The sequence below is a fragment of the Sabethes cyaneus genome, chromosome 2 (genome assembly GCF_943734655.1).
Source record: "Sabethes cyaneus chromosome 2, idSabCyanKW18_F2, whole genome shotgun sequence".
NCBI lineage: Eukaryota > Metazoa > Arthropoda > Insecta > Diptera > Culicidae > Sabethes > Sabethes cyaneus.
In genome coordinates, this window is record NC_071354.1 from 195163559 (window position 1) to 195190353 (window position 26795).

The 26795-nt window shown below is 40.1% G+C and overlaps 4 protein-coding genes across 8 annotated transcripts; 2 read left to right on the forward strand and 2 right to left on the reverse strand.

The window, feature by feature from the left end:
• Nucleotides 1–4953: 4953 nt before the first annotated feature.
• On the reverse strand, nt 4954–24904 carry LOC128733395 (phospholipid scramblase 1-like). 5 transcript variants are annotated; one of them, XM_053826958.1, is made up of 7 exons: nt 24775–24904; nt 24481–24610; nt 13000–13349; nt 10993–11152; nt 5997–6487; nt 5777–5935; nt 4954–5712 (listed from the first exon to the last, which is right to left on the reverse strand). In XM_053826958.1, the coding sequence occupies exons 3-7, from the start codon at nt 13219–13221 to the stop codon at nt 5653–5655; spliced, it is 1092 nt and encodes a 363-aa protein (XP_053682933.1). In that variant the 5' UTR covers nt 13222–13349; nt 24481–24610; nt 24775–24904; the 3' UTR covers nt 4954–5652. The 5 variants fall into 5 exon arrangements, with proteins under 5 accessions (XP_053682933.1, XP_053682932.1, XP_053682931.1 ...); XM_053826957.1 differs by having other exon boundaries at nt 24718–24904; XM_053826956.1 differs by having other exon boundaries at nt 24692–24904.
• LOC128733396 (farnesol dehydrogenase-like) lies at nt 15374–16258 on the forward strand. Its single transcript, XM_053826960.1, has 2 exons — nt 15374–15970; nt 16033–16258. Exons 1-2 carry the CDS (start codon nt 15407–15409, stop codon nt 16204–16206), a joined length of 738 nt encoding a protein of 245 aa, XP_053682935.1. The 5' UTR covers nt 15374–15406; the 3' UTR covers nt 16207–16258.
• Nucleotides 17049–17867, reverse strand: LOC128733399 (farnesol dehydrogenase-like). The gene is made up of 2 exons (XM_053826962.1): nt 17298–17867; nt 17049–17237 (listed from the first exon to the last, which is right to left on the reverse strand). Exons 1-2 carry the CDS (start codon nt 17859–17861, stop codon nt 17049–17051), a joined length of 753 nt encoding a protein of 250 aa, XP_053682937.1. The 5' UTR covers nt 17862–17867.
• Nucleotides 23140–23942, forward strand: LOC128733398 (farnesol dehydrogenase-like). Its single transcript, XM_053826961.1, has 2 exons — nt 23140–23703; nt 23769–23942. The coding sequence occupies exons 1-2, from the start codon at nt 23140–23142 to the stop codon at nt 23940–23942; spliced, it is 738 nt and encodes a 245-aa protein (XP_053682936.1).
• Nucleotides 24905–26795: the final 1891 nt, after the last annotated feature.

The following is a 26795-nucleotide window of genomic DNA, read 5'->3' on the forward strand; positions in this document are numbered from 1 at the left end:
CCAAACAACAGATTCTATTAATAACATTGATGAGCTCTGATGCTGAAGCATTCACGTTCAGTTCGGAAATTTCGCTTAAACAAATGTTAAGAACCAGTTTTCCAGCATTTTGGGTATGTAGACATGAGACATCACGTGTGTTAAAATATTTTTTTGCCGTTTTTTGGAACGTTCGCGCAATATTTAATCGGAACACATATTTGCTTTAATGTGGGATTAAACTGCCGTTTGAGCAAAATTCTCGATGAAGTTGGCTTGATCCTGACAATTTAATGCCTTTCGCCTGACATACAAAATTATTCTTACCATCACTTGATAACTCTTTTTTGAAGCCATTTGATAGAAAATGTCGCGTTAAGTATTGAAGGCTTTGTAAGTCAACTTTGGCCGAGGTCTCAACCGCTACGTGAGGAACCCTCAGGAGTTCGAAATGATTGATTTGAACGGGAATACAATCAAGCGATGGAGAAAAACTATCTAAACATTGCAACGAGGAAGAAGAGCAACTTTTCTGTGCTAATGAGACGCGCAAGCTCCTTTAGAAAGTTAAAGGTTTACCAATCTCGCAAAGGATACACACCAAATATTTGTAGGGACGAGGAGGAACACCTGGTCACAAACGAGTGCGAGGTGGTCGACAGGTGGAAGCAGTTCTTCGATGAGCATCTCAATAGCGATATAATCGAAGGAAGCGAAACAGAAGGTAACTTAAGAGTGCCTACAAACGCTACAAGAGATCTAGCGAGAATTCAATCAGCGGAAGAATAATAGAGCCGCCGAAAAGGACCGATTCCCGGCAGAACTCTACAAAAATGTCAAAGAAGCACTCACCGTATAATCAACTGATCAACCCCGATCTCCCAGATTTTGTTACAACGTCTATCTCCAATAGCAAGAAAATTGGCAAGGAAGTATCAGGCGGGTTTCATAGGGGCCCGTGCTACTAGGGATCAAATTTTCACTCTACGATCAAATCCTGATATCCAGATATCCATGCATCACATTTTCGTCGATTTCAGGGCAGCACGAACGCAAACAGCTATGGCAGATAATGCATGAGAATTTCAGGACTAACTGACATGGCTGATCAAGGCTACTCTGGAGCGAACGATGTGCTACGTGCGTGTTTCGGGGACACTCTCGAGTCCCTTCGAATAGCGCAGATGGTTACGCCAAGGGGAAGGACTGTCCCCTATCTTATTCAACATGAAAGTGTGATCCGGTGAATGGGCATCGAAACGAGAAGAACTATCTTGAACAAAAATAGCCAACACCTTGCGTTCGCAGACGACCTCGACCTTGGGACGACCGAAGTAATCCACAAATCAATGCGTCGGCAATGAACTGGAAGTGATTCTTGGGTTCATATATGTGGGATCCCTGGTCGCCGTCGACAATAATATGAGTAAGGAGATTCAAAGACGCATTCAAACTGGAAGTCGTGCCTACTTCTCGCTTCGCAAGGCGCTTCGATCAAAGAGCATACACCGCTGCGTAAAGCTGACGACGACCGATATACCTCTACGGATTTGACGCTGTAACTGTAACTGCTTACGGAGAACATACGTGCATTAGCCGTATTTAAAAGAAAGATATTGCGGACTATTTTTGGCGGAGTACAAACGGAAAGCGGAGAGTGGCATAGGCGTATTAATCCCGACTTGCAGGCGCTACTTGGAGAGATTTTCTTTGTACACTTGGCGAAAGTTGGAAGACTACGGTGGGCCGACCACGTCGCCAGGATGTCGAACGACTGAACGATAAAATAAATTTTTCAAATTCAATATTCAGTTCTAGGTTCAATCCAAAAGTCCAACTTCCAGTTCAATTTACCATAAGGCTTCCAATAAGAAATGGTCCAAACGTATTAATTCCTATTTCAAGTCCAATTGTAACTTTAATTTTTAGTCAAATTTCAGGTCCAATATCAAATCCAATATCAAGGCCAATTTCACGTCCAACTCTATGTCCAACTTCAAGTCCAATTCAATGTCTAGTCCAACTTCTAGTTCAATTGTAATTCGAAGTAAACCTTCAAGTGCAAACTGGTCCTAACTAATTTTGAAGATCATGAGAATTTTAAGTATAATTTCAAGTTTAATTCTAAGATCAATTTCAGTTTCTATTTCAAGTTTGATTTTAAAGGATGTCCCACATCAAATTGCACCACGGAAGAAACGCTGTCCTTTAGGTAAAATGTTGTATCTAATCTTAAGTGCAATTTCAGGTCCAATTTTAAAATTAATTTCGTGAGATTTCAAATCCAATTTCAAGTTTGATTTCAAGTACCACTTCAAGTCCTATTTCATATCTGATTTCAATTCGAATTGGAAGTTCAAATTCATGTCCACTTTTGAGATCAATTCAAAGTCCACATTCAAGTCTAAATTGGTGTTAATTTGAATCCAATTTCAAGGCCAATTTCCTTTTTTTTTCGGGTTATCAAATTGGTCGCTTAATAGCGTATAAACCTTTGCACGGTGCCTAACCTCAACTCTGGTTTAACGTTTTTGTGTGTTTTGTTTTGATTCCCTTTGGAACCTAATTTTATTGCTAGTGGGTTTATTACTTGTAATTCGTACCATTTTTTTGTGGAAACCCAAATGCCCGATTTTTCCTAAGCAGAAAAATGATATCAGTTCTGCACAACATATATTTTTGTCATTTTTGCAATTTTTTGCTTCTGGGTCGTGCGAATAAGTAATCAAAACAAACCCCGCAACACTGTCAAACCTGGGACGATAAAAACGCACTGACATCTGCGTGCAATGCTTTATAAAGCTCTATGCCGGGCCCTTTTGTGTTGTCATCAACAGAGTATCAAGGAGACCTCAAACGCCAGTTTTACCTGATGTGACATGTAATGCCGCCCACTAAAACACAGATAGAGCCACAAACAAAGCCGACGCGCCTATGCCTGCAGGCGAAGGCGTTTACAGTCCTGCACAGACTCCACGAACTGACTCTCTGCCAAAGGCTGGGATGTCATATTTTGATGATGATGATGATGATGATGATGATGATGATGATGATGATGATGATGATGATGATGATGACAAATGGAACAATTGTCATCTTCCATAGTCCTGGCATTTATGCACAGTCTCAAGATAGGTCTATGAAGTAAATTAAGCGCAGCACAACGAGGGTATTCGCGGTAGTCGACACAAGCTTCAAACCATAGAGTCGTACCCACCACCTAATCCACTAGACCAAACACCAAGTGCGCAGTACTTATAACGGGAATACGTCGCCAAACTCCAACAACCGTTCGCTACCAAGCACCCCGCTGCCCCACAACCTGCATAGATATATGTTGCAACTACATAATACATTATCGCCGATTATGGGAAAACCCCTTGTTAGTCGGGCCGACCTGATAAAGCCAAGAAATGACATGAATAATGCTTGAACTGTTAGCTATAACAGCTCAGCCCAACCAACGAAAGTCCTTGTCAAAATGGGCGACAAACCCAGTGCAATCAACAGAATTTGACTGTATTTTGCCTCTATCTTTCATCGGTGGTCCACTTTACCTCTTCTCATCCTCTCCCTGGTTAGCTTTCCTTTATGATGACTTAATACATTCTAGAACACTTCAATTTCTTACTTGATTCAATGAATTGAATTTTTGCATCCCGTAATGTTTGCATGTATTTCATTCAGCAATTAAATTAATTGTAAGATTTCTCTTTGATATCCAACTGGATATGGGAGATTTGCCCATTGCCCTTCTTAGTAACATTAAAATCCAAGCCGCCACTCCCATAAAACGGATTTTTGGGAGATTTTTATGAGAATTAAGAATATTCAAGAGTCCGATTAATTTAGAACTATTTGTTATCAGAGATCCCCGTATAGGCTAACTCTTATTCAGAATGGAGGCACTTTCTGAGAACAACGCATCAATCACATTTGGCAATTTTTACCCCGAATTCCACTTGAATTCACAAAAGTATTCTAATATATTCTAATACCCACATACCCACATTCAGAATTAAACGTGACCGCTGTTCATTTACTGATTAGTTAAAAAGTCCTACACCACCTACACCAGTGGGGAAATTCAATTCTAAGTCAAACTTCATACCAATTTTGGGGATTGGGGAAGGCAAATAACGAAGCGTCTAATATAGCTCTTGCCATCCCAAGCTCCCACCCAGCGCCTCCACGTGGCCATCCTGGTAATATTCTATTGAGTAGCTAAGCTAGGAGACCCGATGCTGTGTGATTCCCGGTTGCCTGATCTCGAAACTGCGATTTTAGTATAAACCACATGACCTTGTTGTTATTTCGATTACCTATTTGTTTCGTTCGCACAAAAACAGATTTGACTGTAATGTTTTAGCATTCTATTAAGAAAGGGCTTTATTTTGTAAGTCACGTCGAGTGTCACTTTGCTCGATTGATCTACTTTTGGTTTACATAAGTCACACGCAACACGATTTTGATCGACTGGGTCGATCGCTAAAAAGTTAGTGACTCAACTGTCAGCAAGTGACGCTTGAGTTTGCTTTGTTCGTGCAGCCCCAATGTTGCCCATTTTTTCTGTACTCGACACTCAACAGTGGCTGTGTCGAGTCGAGTTATCCGGTATGACTGATAGAATAGTATAGGCCTTATCATATACACTCGGTTTTGTGTTACAATAGGGCTCGTGCTGCATTCGGGCTGGTGTGATAAAGCCATTCAAAGGACAACCGTGCCTTTCACTATATCTAAACAATTATTGAACAATTATTGAAAGCAGATTTTACCTGGGATCAATTTATCCTCTGATTTTTTTTTTGAGTTTGGTTTTCTCCACCCATCAAACCAAACTTTGTCGGTAAGTGTGGTTCTTTTCAATGCACAATAACATTCGGATGAACTACGTTTTCTGTGATATTCACTAGACTCAGGTTTTCAATACGAATGTTGTCATCAAACTTGTGAGACCTTTTGTTTCGATTACAAATAGCTTAACAGTTTATTTAAATTTTTTTCTGCGAACCATTTACATATGAATTTGTTGGCGTCTAAATGATGGAAGATAAAAAGAGCGTATCAAAATTATGAATTCTTTGCATTGTGCTGCATATACCTACTTATGCATTTCTCGAGTTATAACCTGGTAGGTAAGAATATGGTAAATAGTACTTGCGGTATATGTTGATAATATCGACAACATTTTTATGCGATTTAGTTATTAGTCATTTGCTCTAAATAGAATCAACCAAGCAACTATATGTATATGAATTATAGATTATCTGAGATTGTTTTGTGTCATCCACTTTAAGCATTTTCGTTGCATATTTTGTTTCAATGAGGAATTTGGAAAAACGAAAACAAACATTCTTGAAAATTGAGTAAGAGTAACTCTAAGTGCATTAAGGTAACTTATAAATAATATCCCTGGCACTGAAAACACGTATTTTCTTATTTTAAGATGACGGAGCATCAGCTCTACGCGTACGCAAAATAGTATTTGTGCAACATACACATATAGCGAAAATTATGATAGCACATTACCTTTGTTTGTAATACAAGTCTGTCAGATTGTTCTTATACCAAACATACACTGCCACCATATCGCTGAAAATCGCCGCCTAGTACATCTTTATCATTCATGAGACGTATATATTTTAGGGTGTAAATGTTTTGAAACATTGTTTAAAACATTCCCGGACGATCAGCTTCCTTGTTTCCTGATTTTTCAAAGAACATAAAATCCTAAATTAAAAATAAATGCAATTAATAACTGAGTTGAATTGCGGAAAATGAATTTAACGCTTACAATCAGGAACAACGCGCCCAACAGAGTTGCTTTCACCCTTACGTCAAGATCCATCGGGAAGTTAATGCCAAAATGGTCGGAATCAGTGAAAGCTTCGCGTGCAAATCCAGACCATTGTTTGGAAATTTTTCCCACCTGGCTACCTTCGTTCGTTACAACCTAAAACAAGCACTTGAACGGTCAGATTTGGGCACGGCTTGTGTTAAAAACTCTATCCCACCTTAAATTCAACATCCCCGCATATGCTAAAGGTACAAAACGGACCCTCGATTCTAAGTACCGTATTTCCTGACTGGTCCTTGATGCTGAATTGTGGAGTAAAAATGGACCAGTCCTGTTCCACGGTGCCAATTACGTTGCCCGGGGGCGCTGAAACCTCCATTGTCTGCAGGCAACACGGGAACCAGCAGGATTGACAGCGCAGCGGCCGATTAAAGTGCAGCACTTCATTCTGGTAGTAATCTAAAATTTTCATGTCAAATGGTCGAGCAGCTCCACAACAGTTTCGGGTACAGCAGTCCGTGTCTTCAACGGCCCAGTAAACTTTCTGGCCTAGCGTATTTTTTACGGTATACTTATTTGCTGTTTCGAATCCGACAAACGCTTCCAGCAGCTCGACCTTCTGGTGTACCAACAGCTGATCAATGGACGTAAGGTATTCCAAGCCGGGAGGACAATTCGGTATCCCTTGCGGAATAGTCATCCAACCACCTGCGGAAGAAGAAAAAAATATCTTGTTCAATAAATGCGTTTAAATGTTCCTAGCGTTTCTATTCCAGCATCCTTATTTACACAAATGAAGTATCAACACTGTCAATCACTCACTTTGGAACACAGTGGAACCGTACTGCGTTGCAAACATTAGAAGTTGTTGAGAATCGAACGAGTGAAAATGTAATGCTTATACTTGGGAATAGTGTATACACCTAGAACTTACAGCTTTTAATCTTCTACAAAGATAATCAAGGGTGTCTTAAAGCCCACCGACTGGCTGAATGTAAACCAGACAACGAGATTGCTTTGTGGCAAAACAAACATGCAAATAAAAGTTATTGACCTTCTTTCTTCGTCCGTAAGCAGATGATCATATCCTTTGGCTTTGGCAGAACGCTTTCTTCCTGGAACAAAGCGGAACAACCCACGCAGCACAGATTTAGCTCCTTTTCCGTTTACATGGCGTCCAGCTGTGAGGATCTTCCTACCCAGATAATTGTAAAGAAACTTCCGAATCTGAGCACGATTCCAAACCTGATTATTTGCGGGATTAACACGATCAGTGTTGGCTAGATCATCATCTCGATACAAGGAGATAGTCGATACACAGTAGTCCACTGGCGGCTCACTTGGTTTCATATTGACCTTCTTCGAGATAGCTTGTCCGGATGATTCGCTTCAATCCGTTCTGTGCCAGGTTCACGACTAAACTATTGACGCCAATTAAGCCACAATTGAATCGTGCTCTTGCACAGCAGAGCGCGCACCGAATTATCTCGCTCAGATAACTGTGAAAACATCCCATCCATTCTCTGCTGGCCACTATTTGTTACAGTTTCAACAATGTACACAAGTGGGGACATTTACTTTTGATAAGCGATCGCTCGAAGGGAAGCACAGCATGAATATGCATAACCAAAGAATGCAGCGATAGTTGGACAAGGGTCATCAAATCAAATTTTAAACGAGACACATAATCTAATCGGAAAGTTACTCAGTGCGACAGGCGACTTCTGCCTAAAGACATTGACTAACTCGGCACGTACGGATTCTCCAGTTATTATCGAAGAATACTCGACTATAGATGAACCCATTCTGAGCGCGGCATTGGGACTTACAGGCAAGCACAAGATAACTCTTATCTTGCACGAGGTCCAATAAGTGTACGGTACGAGTGAAAAACAAAAAAAAATCGAAAAAATTACACATTGTCATTGTGCAATTATGCTATCCGATTTTTGAGAATGAGTTAAGCAGTTTTTTCAACTATTCGTGTCATCCTTTCAAGCGCAAACCAAACAAAGCGAGTTAAATAGCAGAAAAAAATTAAACACACACTCTTAGCTTGCAGATGCACCTCGAACATTGAAAATTTGAATCAGCAAATGCGATCTGGTCAATTCAAGTTCACGCTGGTGATTCACCAAAAGAGTGTAGATTTATATGTATTGCGAAAATCTAATTCCTAAGATTTGATAAAACAAAATTAAAAACAAAATATGGGTCATTCCATCTCAAACGTACACAAGGTTTGGATTCGACCATCAGCGATTTCAACCAAAGTTGGCAAAATTGTTCATTTCGACCCGAGAACCAATTTCCCAAAGTTTTACGCCGATTGATCAATCCCCCTAGCAGTGGCGCAACTTCCTTTTTTACAGGTTTTCAAAAAGAAGTCATTTTTCGGGTTTCAATATCTCTGAAACAGTTTCATATGAAAACATGATGCCAATATACTTTTTCTATGGGTTTTTGACCGCGCAATCGAATGTCCAGATCGCGTCAAAATACATCCAAAAGTCCACGCAAGGACTCGCGTTGAAAAATCCTTTGAATGGATACCCCCATTTGACATATTACTGAAGAGAATTCAAAACGGCCAATTTTCAGTTCCGGTAGAGGCGATACCGGATGTTCCGGACTGTGGGACATGAACATGCGCACTACAGAATAGTGTAAGATTTAGTCTTATTGACCACAAATGCATTGGATAACTTGTGCGCACTCTGTTAAGCAGATTTCAGAGTTTTATTTCTCATGTTACTTATGACGTCAAAAAAACCCACTGCGATCTGGAATATCTCCGGGAATAATTTATCAACCCACTTTTTCATTAAAGGCCAATCTAATGTGATTCTTTTAAGACTAATTGCATAAAAATCGAATAAAAATAAGCGGAGATAGAGCTAAAAGTGTATCTGCAAGTACCATCATCTTTTATGTCGGGGACGTAAAGGTTAAACTAAGACCATGTGTGCTACAGAGAGGGCGTGTAGGCGGAACAAGAGAGCCTGGACTACTTCTCTAGTCGAACAAGGAGAAACCGCTGCCGCCTATGGTGATATCCATTTGTTGTAGGTATTTCTCGCCGCCTTAGTGGTGCCAGGATGAATACAAAGATGCCACTAAGGCAGCGGTTCCCAAATGGGGGTTCGCGAACCCCAGGGGTACGCCAAAATTTTAGTTTGCTTCAGAATAGTATAGGGAAATCCGTCAGGGGGTACGCGAACCGAAAAAAGGTTGGGAACCGCTGCACTAAGGGATAGAGCTGGTCAGCTACTGACTGACCGTACAGAACAGCTTAAACGATGGACTTTCGAGTTTCAAATGTCAGAGACCAACAAAACCAGCAGCGTATGACGCCTGCAGTTCGTCGAATTAATCGCGTCAACTCGGAGGCGCTATCGCTGGATGTAATTGTAGCAGCCATCAAGAGTATGAAATCCAATAGAGCGCAAGGGATAGACTGTCAGCCGAAATGCTCAAAGCTGACTCATCATTGTTTGCCCAGATGCATCAGTTTTTCAGCAATATATGGGAAACCGCAACTTCTCCGGTGGACTGGATGCAGGGCATATTGGTCAAAGTCCCTAAGAAATGAGACCTAACTGAATGCGGTAACTGGCGCGGCATCACGTTTTGCTCTGTATTACTTTCAAAATACTTTGTAAGGTAATCCTCAACTGGATCCAGGAGAAAATCGACGCTACTCTCCGGCGGCAGCATGCTGGATTCCGGGCTGGCCGATCATGTGTAGATCATATCACAACGCTCCGAATCATATTGGAGCAGATCAACGATTTCCAGGACTCTCTGCTGCTGGTGTTCGTTGACTTCGAAAATGCGTTCGACCGACTTAACCACGAAAACATCTGGGGCGCACCTAGGCATAGAGGAGCTCCAGATAAGCTAGTCCATCTCATCGAGGCTCAGTATGATGCGTTCTCATGCGAGGTTTTGCACGACGGCGTCTTGTCCGACCCCATAATGGTTACTGCTGGCGTGAGACAGGGCTGCATTTTATCACCGCTTCTGTTTCTCATCGTTATGGATGTGATATTAGTTGGAGCAATTGACACTAGAACAAATCGAGGATTGTCTTGGAATCCTCTAACGAAGGTGCAGCTAAATGACCTCGACCTATCCGACGACATTGTCTTGCTCGCACAACGCCGAAACGATATGCAGAGTAAGTTAGATGACCTCTCCGAGAGCTCCCAGGCAGCAAGTCTCACAGTCAATGTAGCAAGAACTAGGTCTATGGTAGTGAACACTGACAATTCCACCAACTTCACAGTAGCGGGACAACAAGTTGAGCTCACAGTCAATGTAGCAAGAACTAAGTCTATGGTAGTGAACACTGACAATTCCATCAACTTCACAGTAGCGGGACAACAAGTTGAGCCGGTAAACGCCTTTCGATATCTTGATAGCCAGACAATTCATTAACCGGTGCCTGCGATATATTATTCGTGCCTGGTGGCCTGACCACTGGAGGAACTCCATCATCGATGTCATCAATGGCCGATAGCCACAGAAATTCGTGAACGTAGGTGGAAGTGGATCGGACACACATTGAGTAAAGTAGCGAACGAGGTCTGCAGAGAAGCACTCGATTGGAATCCGCAAGCACAGCGTAGAAGAAGCAGACCCAGAGGCTCATGGCGACGCAGCTTAGCCAACGACATCCGGGCTGTAGACGAGAACTTGTCCTGGCGACAGGTAAAAGCCATGGCGGGTAACCGGCAGCAGTGGAGATCTCTGATTTCGTCCCTTTGTTTTGCCGGACCGGCGAACATGGACACATAAGTAACAAGTAAGTAAGTAAATAAATGTGTGCTGCAGCCATCTGGACATGCAGTTCACTGTTTGGCAAAATCTGGGGACTGAAACCTCAACTAGCTCTCGGCCAAAGGTGAATGAAGTGAAAGCGCAGGCCAAGCTAAACAAAGTTTAACGCTTGGCATGTTTGCCAGTGACCAGTGCTATGCGCACAACACCAACTGCAGCCATGGAGGCAATAATTAAATGTAATTCGATTCGGCTGTTATGAAAATATCACGAAAAAGATCTATGCGCTTATAGGTATTTCAGTACAGTGTTGGAGATTAAAACTGTAAGCCTATTTGTTACGGCGTTTGGTCTAATAATTATTTTTGCATCAAAATCACAATTGCAGCTGCTTATTTTGACGATGTCCCGGCTTATTATAAAACACTCACCTGTTGCCTGCTGGCCGGCGGCTACCGGAGCAGCAGCCATCTGGGGTGGTGGGTGTCCCGGAATGCCTGGTTGAACCATTACCGGTTGGGGATACGCTCCGTACGGTTGAGCCGGAGCATACTGCATCGTGGGCGGACCCGCCGGTGGATACGGCGACGGCTGAAAGTAGTACTTATGTGATCAATAGTGATTCGTGTGGGTGAGAGAGAAAATGAGAACATTTATTACACGATGCCCGTCACCTTATGCAGCAACAATGTAGTACATCCTTTGAAACCGTTAGAGAATTTTTGGTGAATTTCTGTTACGCACAACATGCGGATTAAATGGAAAAATTACAAATTGAAAAAATGAACAATCCTTAGCTCGATGAAGGTTATAAAGGTTTAACACAGTTCAAGCAAACAGATGATGACAGATGATTAAATTCCAACAAACAAATAACTGCTAAATTCTATTTACTGCACTTTCGAATAATTATTAAACACAAAAACTATACTAACAGTATTCTTAAAGGGTTCCATATTCAATTGATTGTATGAAAAGCTTATTAAACTAGTGCTCCGTTTGTAGCAAGCGAGTTTGATGTCCACTGACTAAAACTTATCTAATGGTTAGTCATACTCGGTACCGGCTTTCACACGTATTTCAACTTTTCAACAATGTTACACGCGCACTACGCGGTTCATACTGATATTCACTTATGAAAACTAATAAAGCCGTCTATATGCTTTCCCAACGAGTACACATTTTGCCCGGTGCAATTTGAACAGAAACTAACACAGATTAGTCGATATCAGCCCCATATCGAGTGTGGACTTTCGGAGCGATGACATATATTCGCCAGCGTTGGTCGATGAAAATGACTAGCCTGCAACCGGTCAGTGTAAATTTGATTATTATCGCAACGGAAGCGTGCCAACAAATATGTTTCCAGGAAGGTTGAGCTAATGTGCACTTGACTGGCTCGCAGGCAGCAGACTTGGATTGCTCGGCAGGGAATGTTTGTTTTTCTTTCTGAATGCCTATCGCAATGCTAAATTTTTTCTGCGAGGTAAAACTATTGGCGATGACATTTAACGATAAATAAATTTCAAAGTCAATCTACAATTTTATATATTCCATAACATTCGACCGGTATTTTAAAACGGAAAAATATATTTCGTTAACTAAAGAATATAAAATTAGGTATTGTTAACGCACTTTATGACTAAAAAACTAACAAAAATAAACAAGATTATTATCTAATTTTTGATCGGTAGCTAGAGATAGAGGGAATGGAAAAGCTGTATCGTTACAAAAAATTAAATTGACTCCATTATAAAGTCAAGACAAACGCATGAGGTTAGGTCTAAGATTATTACATTCGCTTATGTGAATAAAAAAAACTATTTCTCATAACAGTCATAAGTAGTCAGAGGTGGATAGAGTTACTGTTGATTAATACTTGATTGTCAAACAAGCCGCGCAACGCATTACATTAAAATCCTCTCATGCAGTTTTGCTCGTTTTTGCTATATTTTAAGGCATTACAGTGAATCATAAATTTACGTAACAAACAGTTGAACATTTGCAAAATGTCAAGCAGTGTCGGATTGCACCGGTATGGAGTTTTACGTCAAGCACAGGTTGGTGTTTGACCAAATTGTAGTAAAACACCCTTTATGCAAATGAGATTGAACATTTTGATTTTCGAAATTATAGAGCTTCAATAAATTATAAATATTGGCGGGTTTTCCCACGCAATAGTTTCAGCTGTCTCACAGAGGCACATGCACGGGCGCGTGCCTAGAAGTACATCCACTGTTATATGTTTTCAACGACTGTTTGACCCCATTTATGTTTATAAGTTACTATTCAATTCTACTCTCTACATCACAACCATTCATTATAATCAACATAACACAACTACACTGCACTGGTTTGAGGCAAGGGATAAGCGATGTTATTGTCCAAGTTCTCAACATAAGCAACAGATGATTACATGCGTTTATGAATCTACTTACAGCTGCGGGCGGGTAGCCTCCTACTATGGGGCCTGGCGGGTAAGGTGCCTGGCCGGCCGGCGGGTATCCCATACCACCTTCCTGATGCATCGGTGGATAGGATGGATACGGAGGAGCATACGGTGCTTGCTGCCCGGATTTATCATCCACAGTTGGTCCTGGAGGATAGGGCGCGTACGGCGCGTAGCCTCCACCTCCCGGTGCCGATGGTTGTTGATTCATGATGAACACAGTTTTTCTTTTTCGAATCGGGTTACGCAGGTTAAATTATAATACTCTAGTGCGATTTAAAACGGGAACCTAAACTGACTTGCGGGCGGTTCTTAAAGTGTCCATACGCCGGTGAATAGCTGTAATCAAATACAAGATAACATAGTAAACTTTTTGGGATTTTCGTTATCAGATATATTGGGCAAAAAAGCTACTCCAGCATATAATATTATCTTATCAAAATGGGCTGCTGTGACTCATGTTTGTCATACATAATACATGCAATTGCGCAATAATAAGTTTAACACTATCAATTCATTAAAATTCATCGATCGTCTGTGCGATAAAATGAATCGACAATTTTTGATGTCAATTCTACACAAAGGAATGTGGCGCAAAATTGATAACAAGATTGAATTAATCCGTGTGTTTCTTCTGTTTGTCTGTGGTATAATTGTTCCATCTTCAATTTTTGGAAAAAACTACATCTCCGTTTACTTTTCCGATAAACATAATGTGCATAGTTTAATTGCTAGTATAACGTAGTGTTTTTTTCTAAAGTTAGGCAGTCACGCAGTGAGAAAATTCTGAACTATTGTCCCCAATTTGAAAGGCCTTTATCTACTGAACAAATTTGTCGAAGACACTATACCTCAACAAGGCCAGGATAACGATCTTCTCCATGTTGGAACCAGGGATGGAAAAAATCGCTTCTAGCCATCAAGATCATACACGGAGCGAAAAAGCTCCAGTTTGTTTCAAACAAAATGATTGTTGTTTTAAGCCTCAATAAAATATTTTTATAACAACCTGAACATATTGTTGTTTCCAAACGAGATTCTGTTTGAATCAAGTAAATAACAGTTTTGAATTAAAAGTAAAGTATTTTCAATTTTGAAGTTGACATTGATGTAACAATAAATATTTTCATTTCAATCATACATTTCAGTTTGAAACAAAACGAAATTTTTGTTTGTGCGTAAAACAACCATAAATATGGTTGAAACTACATTTTTATTCTCCGTGTAGGAGTGATCAGATTCAGATTCATTGACATCACTACTTGTAAGCGACAAACAGTGTGTCGCGTTCCGTACAGATCATGACAAACCTCATGTCAGATCATATTCATTCGCGTTGACAGCATTAAACGATCTCTTGCACACTCATAGAAATGCCCGTATGTACATGTGGGTGAAAATCTGCCAAAATGTTTCGATCTCTTGCGCTTTTTAAGAAATTTCTATTCCGCTTCACCCCTACAGTAAACTTTTGGAGGTGGCAGCAGCTTACGTTCGTCAACGCGAATTGCATGATTGCTTTAAGAAATTATAGCAGATACAGACGATTGGTTGTGTGCATCGTATGAATCGCAATACAAACAACATGTGGGACCTTTTATCCCGCAGGTGGGTAAAATGTAACACTATGATCGACTGCTGAGACTGTTTAGAGAACAAAATCTTGTGATTAACGCTAAAGATTCACTGTTTGTCATGATCTGCACGGATCGTGATCTGTGCGTGTGGCGTTAACTCACAGATTTTATCAAAATCACTGATTTTCCATCCCTGGTTGGAACCGTATTAGCATTCGTATTGTGGGGATGACTGTAATACGTCGGTTGGACAGTAGTTGCATAATTTAAAATGAGAGTGTTCCTATTTAGTAGTAGTAGCAATATTTGATATGGTTTGATGGACCCTATTCTGTAAATCTCGTCGAGTGTCACTTTACGCGACTAACTCGAATGAGCCGACCGCTAAAAAGCTAGTGACTCAACTGTTAGCAAGTGACGCCTGAGCTTGTTTAATGTTGGTTATTCATTGAGCCGCTATGCTGCCCGTTCTCTCCTCACTTAACACTCGACAGTGGCTGAGTCGAGTCGAGTCGCTCGACGTGACTTACAGAACAGGGCCCGATATTACAAGAGTTTGCACAAGAAAAATATACCCTCATTGTTAAGTAAATTTAAGCATATTTTTTATTATCAAAATCATCTAAAATAAAAATCCTTCGATTCGAGCTTTTGCCCCACTGTACTTCATCTGGTCGAGTCGCTCTATCTAAAAGATTGCTCTCTTAAATAGCTCATCAGCAATGTATAGTGACTGTCCTATTTCCAGTCGGTTATCAATACAACAGTAGTGCACTTCACTTAACTTTACATTCGCTGTACATAATAATAGTGTTAGCAATGAACCAGTGGCAAGGAAAAGTAGCTGTCGTGACAGGTGCAAGCGCCGGTATTGGTGCAGCCATCGCCAGGGAGCTAGCCAAGGCGGGAATGATCACGATTGGGCTAGCTAGACGACCAGAAAAAATACTAGAACTCAAAAACCTATTACCGGAGGATGCTTCCCAGAGAATTCATGCCGTACGTTGCGATGTTTCTAAAAGGGAGGATATCAGGAAAGTGTTCCAAGAGATTCAAGATAAACACGGAGGAATCGATGTACTAATCAATAACGCTGGCGTTGTGAAACAGACGACACTTTTCGCGGATGACGATGGGCAGCCCCTGCAGGAAATTTTGGATACCAATGTCCTGGGACTGACATTGTGCAGCCGAGAAGCCCTGAAATCGATGAAAGCGCGTGACACCAATGGACATATTATACACATAAACAGCATCGCCGGACACAAAGTGCTACAGTTTCCGCACATGAACATGTACGCAGCTAGTAAATTTGCTGTCACGGCTATCACGGAGACGATGCGCAACGAGCTGCGTGAGATGGGTTCCAAGGTCAAAGTGACGGTAAGAAATAAATTGTATCCTGCTTTTTAATTTAATACATTCATTCTCTTTTTGTTCCGTAGAGTATAAGTCCCGGTGTGGTGAAAACGGAAATCGTAGCCGGTTTAGACGACCACAGAGACTTTCCTAAGCTGGAATGCGAGGACATTGCCGCGGCTGTACTGTACGTGCTGGGAACTCCGCCGCACGTTCAAGTTCACGAGTTAACAATCAAACCGGTTGGAGAGCAGTTTTGATTATTTTTTGCTCAAACTGTAATTAAGGTGTTTCGAACTGGTGTTTTGAAGTAAAAATGTCATTTTTATTTTTGGATTGATATTGTTTTGAAATTTGAAAAAAAAAAAAACATTTCACAGATTGTACCCGGAGGGTTCCTAACTTTATGAAATCTTGTACACTGGCAAAGCTCATGGACTTCTGAACGAAAGCAATATTTTCAAAATTCGAGGTCACCAATTTTCCCTAAAAATTCCCAGTCTGGGGGAAATTTATGGATTTTCCCAGACATCATCTATTTCACAAATTTATTACTTCTGAATCAAGTATCGTAGAACAACGACATTTTAATGTAAATGCATGAAAATTTTCACAGCAATCCAGTAAACACGTTATTTGTAAAAAAAAACTTTTTTAAATTTTTCTTGAAATCGTTTAGTGATAAAAATTTTTGGATAGAGTTTTTGTAAGTAGATTTGTGAGTTTGACGTTGGCCAACATTCCAAATGGCCGTCTCAGGAAAAATGGCGAACGATAAGGGGCACGCGCAGAAAGCATGTGAATATATATAAATAAATTAATCTTCTATTGACAAATCGCGTGTATTGTTCTGCAGTAGGTCCCATGCACATAGTAATGGATGTGATAAATTGAGTCTATTGATATATCACACTTGGTTTTTGTTTTTGAGAAAAGCAAATATAGTGCTTCAGTTGTTGAAACTCCATCAAACCCCTAAGGTAAATTTTTTTACGAATATTACTCGGCTTATCAGAACTGTACATAAAATAGAATTCTGAAAAATTACTGAGAATGATTCACGGATCAAATTTGTAATAGTTACTTTACAAAATAAGTCTCTTCAAACTGCCTCACCAACGGGCTTGATCGTAAGCTCATGAATTTGAACATGCGGTGGCGTGCCTAATGCGTAGATTACTCCATGGGCAATGTCTTCAGGATTGAGCATAGGCATCTTTTCAACTTGCAGGTCATTGTATGTATCACACAACTCTACCATCGGTGTTCTCACGAACCCAGGACTAATGCTCTGAAATAAATATTCAAGAAGTTTTAAAATATTCATAAAATTTAGAATAACTATCGTTACCGTAACTTTAATCTTCGATCCAGCTTTTTGAAGTTCGATTCTCATCGTCTCAGTGAGCGCCGTAACTGCATGCTTACTTGCCGGGTACAGGTTCGCACCCGGATAAAAAGGGACCTTGTGTCCTTCAATGCTATTAATATGTATGATATGCCCATCAACGGCACGCTTGTTCATCGATTGGAATGCTTCACGACTACACAGTGTCAATCCGAGCACGTTAACATCAAGCGAACGACGCAAAGCGTCGGTATTTCCCGCGGCCAACAAATCCACTTTTTCGTAGGTTCCTGCGTTGTTCACCAACACGTCGACTCCATCGAAATTTTGCTCAACAAATTCAAATGCCTGCCAAATTTGCTGCTCGCTGGAGACGTCGCAAGGAAATGCATGTAACCTTGAGGCCGCTTCCGGGGGAAGTTCTGCTTTCATAGTTTCCACCCAATTGTCACGTCTTGCTAAGCCTACGGTAATCAATCCGGTCAGGGCTAATTCCTTTGCGATTGCAGCACCGATTCCCGAACTAGCGCCCGTTACGATAGCGACTTTACCCATCCAACGCTCCATTCTGCACAAAAGTTTACTACGGACTAGTGTAAACAGCACTATGGATATGGAACATTGCGGGTGATGTTGATAAAGTGAGTTTGTTATTGAATTACACAAACTAAGAGCTGACATAGATAATGATGATTGAGTGATAAATAAATTCTTTGTTGTGTTGTTGTGACGCTATGCCAAATGCAGAGGCATATTTTCTCGGTCAAGCAGACAAACCCTGAGCAGAGTACCGCAACAAAAAATATGTTGCTTAGAAGATAAATATAATCAGTAACTATAAACCGTAATATTATTTTCTATATAATTCTGAGATTTGGACGTTTGGTTTAACTTGACCAGTAATTAGATTTTTTAGACCTAATTGATTAGATCAACAATTTCCGTGGTTGACTCTGATCAGGAGATCGGGCCCACAACCTCTAAGCTTGCTTGGCGGGCACCCGAATATGCTATTGGTGGTAGATGTCTTGTATGTCTCCTCCTAACGTGTTTCTCCGTTCATGAAACTAGTTGATCATCGACGGTAAAAACTGCAAGATATCCTTGCAATCCTTAGACAAAGGACTGCTATCCGGGTGCATTTCAGAGATAGGGACTGCAAGTCCCTTGTTTGAATAAATAACTGTTAAACGAGATTTCATCCACTGAGACTGCGGCGGAACAAACCCGACGTTCATGCTTTGGCGGGCTTTATTTTTTTATTTATTTTTAACAACAGACATTGTTTTTTGTCTTATTGATATTCAAAACGGCACTTAGAGGAACATTCTGCCACGTGGAGGTCGTGGTTGAACTCGTAGACGAGTGCGGTTGGCAAGCCATAAACAATCGGCTCTCACAACCAGGATATCAACTACAAGAATTGTTCGACACGGACATGTCCAGGTTGCAAGGGTGTCCAATCCAATTAATATCAGGCGCGTTTCACATCTGGACAGCTGGAGCGGGTTGTTCCATGGGACGCGATGGGGGCATAGCGAATGAATCTGCGTTGTATTTTCTCTAGCCGATCATCGCCGCAGAGACAATAAGGATTCCTGACTGCCGACCAATATCCAAGCCAAGCGTTGAACGAAGTAGTGCACAAATACTTCAATTCTTCTAGCAATGTATATCAGTGAAGCTTTTCGCGGTTCTCATAATCAGGCTAAGACTGCGGGATGCTTTGGCAACGACGTAGTTGATGTGCTGCTTGTATTTGAACTGTGAGTCAAGGAGGACTCCCAGGTCCTTGATGCAGGCCCTTTTTTGGTCAGTTCACTGCCGAGATTTTTCCTGAAGTACGATACAACTGAACACGTGCTAACATTGAACTCCATTCCATCTTCGTTAAACCATCTTGAAAAACTCTCCAATTATTATTGCAAGAACATGGCGCCTTCTATTTTTTTTTATCTCGAGAAAGATCTTAAGATTATCAGCAAAGGAAAGCCTAGGTGCGTCATCGTAGCGAAAAGTTTACGTCGATGACATGCAGCACGAAGATGAGCGGGCGAAGATGACTGTCGGACGTAGTAATAAACTCGCTGGATATTGATCCTCCGATTTTGATAGCTAGATGTTGATTAGCCAAATATAAATGCACCCAAAGCAGTAGGGTGCCACTAAGTCCCATCCTGTTGAGTCTTTAATTTCGTAATTCAACACATCAAAAGCAATAGAAGGATCGGTGTAGATTGCATCCGTATCCGTAGCATAAATAGCATAAATAAATGAAAGAAGGTTTGTCATGGTTGATCGACGTGGCACGAATCCATCTTGGGAATCGTCGATGAATTGTTCACACTGATGTTTATAAATGGTACTACCTACTACCTGCTTTAACATCATACGTAATACTAGACTAAAGAAACTGAAATGATATAGTGGTCAAAGTAACTCAGTAGCTCGTGAGTATCTTGTCATCATTAATCCAGTGACACTTTCTGACGACTCTGCTGGAATTTCCATCCTAACGGGTGGCAACTAAAATTTTGGAATTTTTTCGCGGCCCTTATGCTCCACAACAAACGAGATCAGAGAGAAATGAGAGTATGTATGCATAGAGTTCTGAATTAAGAGACTGGCCATGGCAACTATCACTAGCTCGCGAGAACTTGTCATCATTAAACCAGCGATACACGTTTCACGTAATTAGTGAGTGTCGTTGGTTTAATTATGCGAGTTTTTGAGTGACATGGCCAGTCTCTCAATTCAGAACTCTATGTATGTGTTAGATCTCTCTCCTCTTTTCGTTAATATTTTTTGTTTTGTTTATGCTTGCCGAGTTTTGCTAAAAATGGCGTCGAAACAAGAAGCATTTCGGGAGCGCGTTGTACACTTCTACGAACTGCAACAGAAATCTCGGCAAAAAGTATACGGTATAATATTTAAAAAGCGTTGCGGCTTCGACTGTTTACCATATCCTAAGATGCCCAACAACTATTTGCAAGCAAGATAGTGGAAGACCAGCCAAAATTATGGACGCAGAAGGACATCGTTCTCTTTCTCGTTTCTTCAACTACAAGCCCTCTGGTTTGGCCATCAATCAAGATGCACCAGACGAATGTTTGAAGAAAATTTTGATCCCGTTTTTTTCAAAAATATCATGCAGATGGACAATACGTGTTTTGGCCGGATAGAGCAACATCGTATGATGCCAAAAAAACACAATCGTTCCTGAATACCCATTCGATCCCATTTTTACCCAAAAACCACGACCCGAAAAATCTGTCTCAGTGCACCCAATCGAAGATTTCTTCGGAGTTTTGAGTTCCTTGGTGTACAAAAATAACTGGAGAGCCACGAATTGCAAACAGTTCATTGGCAGAATCGAGAGATGCATTCGCAAAGTTGACATGACGACCGTACAACGCTCCTGTTTCGACGTCAAACGAAAGCTTCGTCGAACTGCCGATTACGGACCGTTTTCATATATACTAATTTTTTTTCAACAATGGATAATGTATCTTCAATTTAGGTAAATTAGATCTTCTTCATGTATCTTTGTCTTTTTTTGACAGCTTGAGGAAAAAATTCCAAAATTTTAGTTGCCACCCGTTATACATACACATTACTAATCAGCATTAGCGACAAAAAAACAGACACAGTAAAACCAGTGAAGCACTTTGAAGCATATGGTTCCTAGGTTGATAAGCATTTCCTCTTATCGACGGAAATATGAATACATAGCGCCCTACACGCTGTTCTCTCGAAGTTGCCCCTCTTCACCCAAAACCACTTTCCATTTATAGTTACTTTTCTTTGCTTAGTTCCTGGAGTCCTGGAAAAGATCCTATGTTCATCCAATATGCAAAAAGAGAATGAGCGTTTAGGAGCTTCTAAAGACTTCAGACTTACAAATCGACAACTCTCAGCTAAATTAGGCTCTACTGAGTCGTGCTGCTTTCGCAATCAATCTGAAGTTCTACAAGGAAGCAGCGTAGCACCATTATTCAATATGTTTTTAATGACGTTTGTCTTGTGAACCCATCGGACTCTCTCTGAACTATTTCTCTCTCAACGATTTGTTGAGGACTGTGAGTTATTCCAAGGTTTTAAAACTCACTTAAAAAATGATGTCGCTTATATAACCTGGCCATCAGTATTTGCAAAAGCTTAGTCAGCTCTTTAGTATGCTCCATTTTAGACACACCTTCCAATCGCTTATATTTGGTCAACAATAATTGAAGCCGTGCAACGGAGATTTATCAAACACGTTTTAAGACATTTTTTGTGGCCGGACCATCAAAATCTTTCTGGTGTATGACCAATTGGTTAAAACCACATTGAATAATAATAATAATCAAAATCTTTCGAATCTTTTAAGTCGGGAAATCGATGCCCCTGAAATTCTAGGTATGAGAGTTATGAATGTTACGTCTCGGCCACTCAGATCTCGAGCATTTCTTCGACCCGCTTGCCATCTCAGACATTATGGACAGCATGAACCAAATCAAGCGATGTGTTGTATATTTAATGAAGTCATATATGAACAATTTGACTTTTTCATATCAATAATAGAATAAGGACTAATGTAATTTTAGGTGAAAATTATGATATTTATGTTTGATTAAGTTTGTGCTTGAAGGCTAGGTTGAGAATAGAAACAACCTCAACTCAAACCGAATTTTCCCATTCACAGTTTGTAATCTGTGATCCGAGGAAGAGCTATAATAAATAATAGTAATAATAATAATCGTGTCCTTCACTTTTCGCCACGCTGCTATTTTACCAGATTTCTTCTGACCTTCCGCCATTTCCAGAATTAGATGATCCTCCATCGCCTATCGATTTTGGTCCAATTGAAAACTGAAACCGATTAACGAAAGCACATAAATAGTCGTTATTTTTTCGACCATATGTTAGGAATAAAAACTAACTCTATCGAAAAATTTTTGCCCTGAAATATCAAAAATTGGCAGCAAGCAGGAAAAAAATATTTCAAAAATCTTCCGTTCACAATTTTTCCGACTTTTCGTGTGAATTCTCCGCGACTGTGTAAAATATTGTAAAAAACTTTTCCCAAATGATATTTTTGTAAAATGTACTTACATTTTAGCAAAAGCATTTCTGCTCTATGATGTTTAGTTAAAAAAATGTAATAAATCATATTATGTATTTGACTAGATAGATTAGACCATGGTGAGTAAAGCATTAGACTAAAATATACCATTTCATTAAAAGTCAGCATAAAAAAGTACCTAAAAATGGTGGGATTGCGCACTAGAGGTTTAATTATGCAAATGTACAAAATTTCATGGAATTGTGGAACCCCAGTAGCACAATTTTAAAAAACGCCCATGTCTGAAAAAATCTTGATAATATTTAAAAGCATAATATTTAAAAGTATAAGAAAAACTGCGTACAATTAAGAGCTATCACGGTAACTCTAGCAGAAAAATTTTGTGAATTAGAAGAGACCATTTATTTTTTACTTTTTTATAATTGGTCTTTCTGATCTGGATGGCTGGATCGCTCCAAGAAACAGAGACTTTATGAATGAAACATTTTTTGGTTATCCATAGTATAACCTTTAGGTTGTGTATCAAAAATAAGTTGGGCCTACCCGTTTTTTATGAGTTTACAAACGAATTTGACCTATTTTGGTTTATATAAGTTACAATTTGAGCACCTTCCTACTAGACATTTTTCCTACCAAAAGAGAAGGGCAACCCGGGTATGTACATATAAAAATGTTTGTACCCTAGCGATTACAACCAGTAGCAGGAAACACGTTAAGCGCGTTACTACTCCAGCTGCCGTAAACTTACTAATTTTGTTTAGTGTTTACCAACTGCTTAGTATGGATCGTTGGATAGGCAAAATAGCAGTAGTGACTGGTGCGAGCTCTGGTATTGGAGCCGCGATAGCCAAAGAGTTAGCCCGATCTGGCCTCACAACTGTAGGCCTCGCTCGACGAGTGAAGCGTGTCGAAGCATTGAAAGGCGAACTACCTCCAGAAGCAGCTTCCCGCTTGCATCCATTCCGCTGTGATGTAACACGGGAGGAAGACATTATGCGGGCGTTTGCCTATGTCGGCGACACATTCGGAGGAGTTGACGTGCTGATCAACAACGCTGGAGTATCGAGGGATGCCACTGCATTGACGCCAGGAAATTCAAAAGCGATTCGAGAAATATTCGACACCAATGTGATCGCGTTGATCCACTGCAGCCGGGAAGCGTACCAATCGATGAAGAAGCGATCCGCGGAAGGATGCATCATTAACATAAATAGCGTTGCTGGCCATCAGGTTTTCGATTTGCCACGACAATCAATCTATAGTCCAAGTAAATTCGCAGTTACTTCCCTAACGGAATCGTTGCGTATGGAGTTAAGGAAAGAAAATGCGAACGTTAGAGTTACGGTAAGAATGTTAAAGTGCAGTTAATTAACGTGATTTCGACCATTTATGTTTCCCTGTTATTCCAGAGCATTAGCCCAGGAGTATGTAAAACAGAAATTTTAGAAGGAATTCCTGGAGCAGACTTGGTACCGACACTTGTACCGGAAGATATAGCTGACGCGATACGTTATGTGCTTAGTACACCAGCAAGGGTACAAATCCAAGAGCTAACAATAAGACCTTTGGGAGAGCCGTTTTAGGTTCAGAAATAAACGAACAATATTCCACTGATGCAATCTAAAAGCTGTTTTATGTGTTTAAAATCCTTTTCGGTTTTTATTCCCGTCTAAGAATTCGTTTAGAGCAATTTAGATGAAATGAAAAACCCAAAATCGGAGATGATAATTTAAACTATGAGAAACAATAACAACCGAAAAAAAAACTGTTACCCACATATTGGCTAAAGCATTTTGCTATCAACTTTTTTAACAAATTATCCAGAATGTAAACTTGCAACTTGCAAGTACTTCTAATTTTATTAAATTAGTATGAAAACCTTGCTGAAAATATCTTGCAACACACTGTCCATTTGACATGCAATCATGTTGGATTGCGCAAAATAAAAAAATTCTTTCAAACATACTCTTCAAGTGCAAACCATTAAAGAATCAAAATTATAAGGAAAATAACACTTCTGCTTTAACCATCACCCGCAGTAACATTTGGAAAAGATTTTTCCAAGTGGCAATGATGAGATAAATTTCGATGTTTAGGTAGGAATAAGAAATAATGACTCACGTTTATGCTCGATCTGTTTCACGTCGCCACGGATGCCAATACAATCACTGCTTTCGCTAATCACTACTTGAAAACCAGCGATGAATCATTACTTACTGGTGACCACGGCTCTCCCCATTCAGTAACATTACTCAAATAGCATAGAAAGTGATCATTAATGGTGGGTGGTAGTAATCACACCACTATGAAATTGATCGTGACTAAAATTTACACAATTACTGAGATTCGATTTCGCACATGCAGATCAGACAGCACTACACTTTTGAAAAATCTTCGCCAGTCGATGTTACATACAATCCTCTTTTCCACTATATAGTTTTTTCCTTTCAGTTTCACTAACAAAACTATGCTTCGCGTTTTTGGTAGCCTAAAAGAACACAAATTCGCGAGAAAAGAATGTTGGTATTTTTAAGAGGAATATTTTTATTGTCGGTCGCTCGGTTGGCATGCAGAAAACACAAACACTTCTAAGCAACGCAATGAGAGTGAATACACAGGTGAAGGCAGGCAGGATTCGAACGTTTCGCAACTACATATATATACAGTACCGCCCCGCTAATCCCACAAATTTATAGCCGGATTAGCGAATTTTGACTCGATAATCCGACAATCAAACTGACGTCAGTGTGAATTAGAAATGTGGTTTTGTTTACATCCATACGTAAACAACTCCGGAAATTTTATAAAATATTTGTCGTAAATACACAATAACTATGTTTAATACTCAGTAATGCTCAGTTTCGTCAACAAAATATTTTGAAACTCTTAGTTAGTGTCGAAATAAGCGCAAGCACATCAGTCTATTGAGAATAGCTATGAAAATATTATGGCCATGGCAAAAGTTAACTTAGTTAGAAGGATGTATCATGTATCATTTTCATTTAGTTAGAAAGAGTACCATTCTGACTCTAACGGAGACGCCAAACGAAGGTAGTATTCGATTGAAAGAAGTTAAGTACAATACTTTTTAATTCGGAATTTTCCGGATTAGCGAGATCCGGACTATTGAGTCGTCGGATTATTGGGTGTCGGATTAGCGGGGGGATACTGTACGAAGGTAAAGTGCTGCTACCTGGATGAGTTTAATCTACAAATGAACCAATTTGATATATACAGGTGTGGCAATGTTGGTTAAGTGGTGTTAGTGCAATGAAGGAATTTCATCATGGTGTGGGTGGAATCGTAAATCGACCAATCACGATGAAGCATGACGTCAAACTCCAAAAACAAACCCCATTGTCCGACGTGGTTTATTTTTGTAGTTTGACGTCGTTTTCTGATTTTTCGCTACTAATACCACCAAATGTCTGGATCTGCCACACCTTTCTAAACCTCATTGTAAATGAACCAAGGATAGGAATTTGTCAAAGAGTGCAAGAAACAGTGAGATTTAGGCCATTGCACTTCTGTGAGAGTAAAGGAGATTGTGTAGCTTCGTAGACGCTGTATCCAGCTTTTTACGAGCCATAATGGCGGAAATGTTCGTAATATTTGAACAGCATTTTTGACGTTTTCCTAATACATCGCAAGTTTTCTTTCCGTACATTCCTTTAGTTTTACCGTGAACGCGCGGGAAGAAAACGTGCGATGTATTGGGGAAATGTCAAAAATGCTGTTAAAATATTACGAACACGTCCGCCATTATGGCTCGTAAAAAGCTGGATATCAAATTTACCAAGATAGGACACACGTATCCAGCTTTTTATGAACCATTTTTAACAAGATTTTTAACATATCTGTATGCATCGCTCATATTTCTTTTTTTTTTGTTCTCACGGCAAAACCAAAAGAACGTGTAGAAAGAAAATATGGATATAATAAAATAATACGAATACGGATTATGTACAGAAACTGTAGATTACGGAGTCAACTAGCAACTCAAAAACCGCTAAATTTTGAATCAAAACATAGAGTTACCTTTACTTGTGGGGGAGTACCACTCGTTTTGATTCAAAATTTAGCGGGTTTTGAATGCCTAGTCGCCTCTGTAATCTACAGTCTCTGTAGGATTATGCTCTCCGCTATTATGGCTCGTAAAAATATTGCTGGCGGCGTTCACCAGAGGGGTGGTGTGGCTGTCAAACTACATATAGCGTTTTTGTTTTTGCTTATACCGTTTTTGCTTTTGCTTTTGCTTAGGTCCAATCCAGGTTCGCTCTAGTTCCAATCGAACGGCTGTCAAAACGTTTGTTTTTTCACTCAGGTTGAACTTAGTTTCGCTCTGGGTTGCACTTTTTAGACGACGGGTTCACACTGAGATTTTGCGCAGTTTGAACCTCGCAATAAGCAATACACTGACAACCCGAAAACGTTTG

Excerpts from the sequence above, each read along its gene's own strand:
- LOC128733395 (XM_053826958.1), bottom strand. The coding sequence starts at position 13,221 with ATGAATCAACAACCATCGGCACCGGGAGGTGGAGGCTACGCGCCGTAC. Across the intron at positions 11,153-12,999 it reads GAGGCTACCCGCCCGCAGCT|CCGTCGCCGTATCCACCGGC; the intron begins GTAAGTAGATTC and ends TACTACTTTCAG. Across the intron at positions 6,488-10,992 it reads CGCCGGCCAGCAGGCAACAG|GTGGTTGGATGACTATTCCG; the intron begins GTGAGTGTTTTA and ends CTTCTTCCGCAG.
- LOC128733396 (XM_053826960.1), top strand. The coding sequence starts at position 15,407 with ATGAACCAGTGGCAAGGAAAAGTAGCTGTCGTGACAGGTGCAAGCGCC. Across the intron at positions 15,971-16,032 it reads GTTCCAAGGTCAAAGTGACG|AGTATAAGTCCCGGTGTGGT; the intron begins GTAAGAAATAAA and ends TTTGTTCCGTAG.
- LOC128733399 (XM_053826962.1), bottom strand. The coding sequence starts at position 17,861 with ATGGAGCGTTGGATGGGTAAAGTCGCTATCGTAACGGGCGCTAGTTCG. Across the intron at positions 17,238-17,297 it reads GATCGAAGATTAAAGTTACG|AGCATTAGTCCTGGGTTCGT; the intron begins GTAACGATAGTT and ends TATTTATTTCAG.
- LOC128733398 (XM_053826961.1), top strand. The coding sequence starts at position 23,140 with ATGGATCGTTGGATAGGCAAAATAGCAGTAGTGACTGGTGCGAGCTCT. Across the intron at positions 23,704-23,768 it reads ATGCGAACGTTAGAGTTACG|AGCATTAGCCCAGGAGTATG; the intron begins GTAAGAATGTTA and ends CTGTTATTCCAG.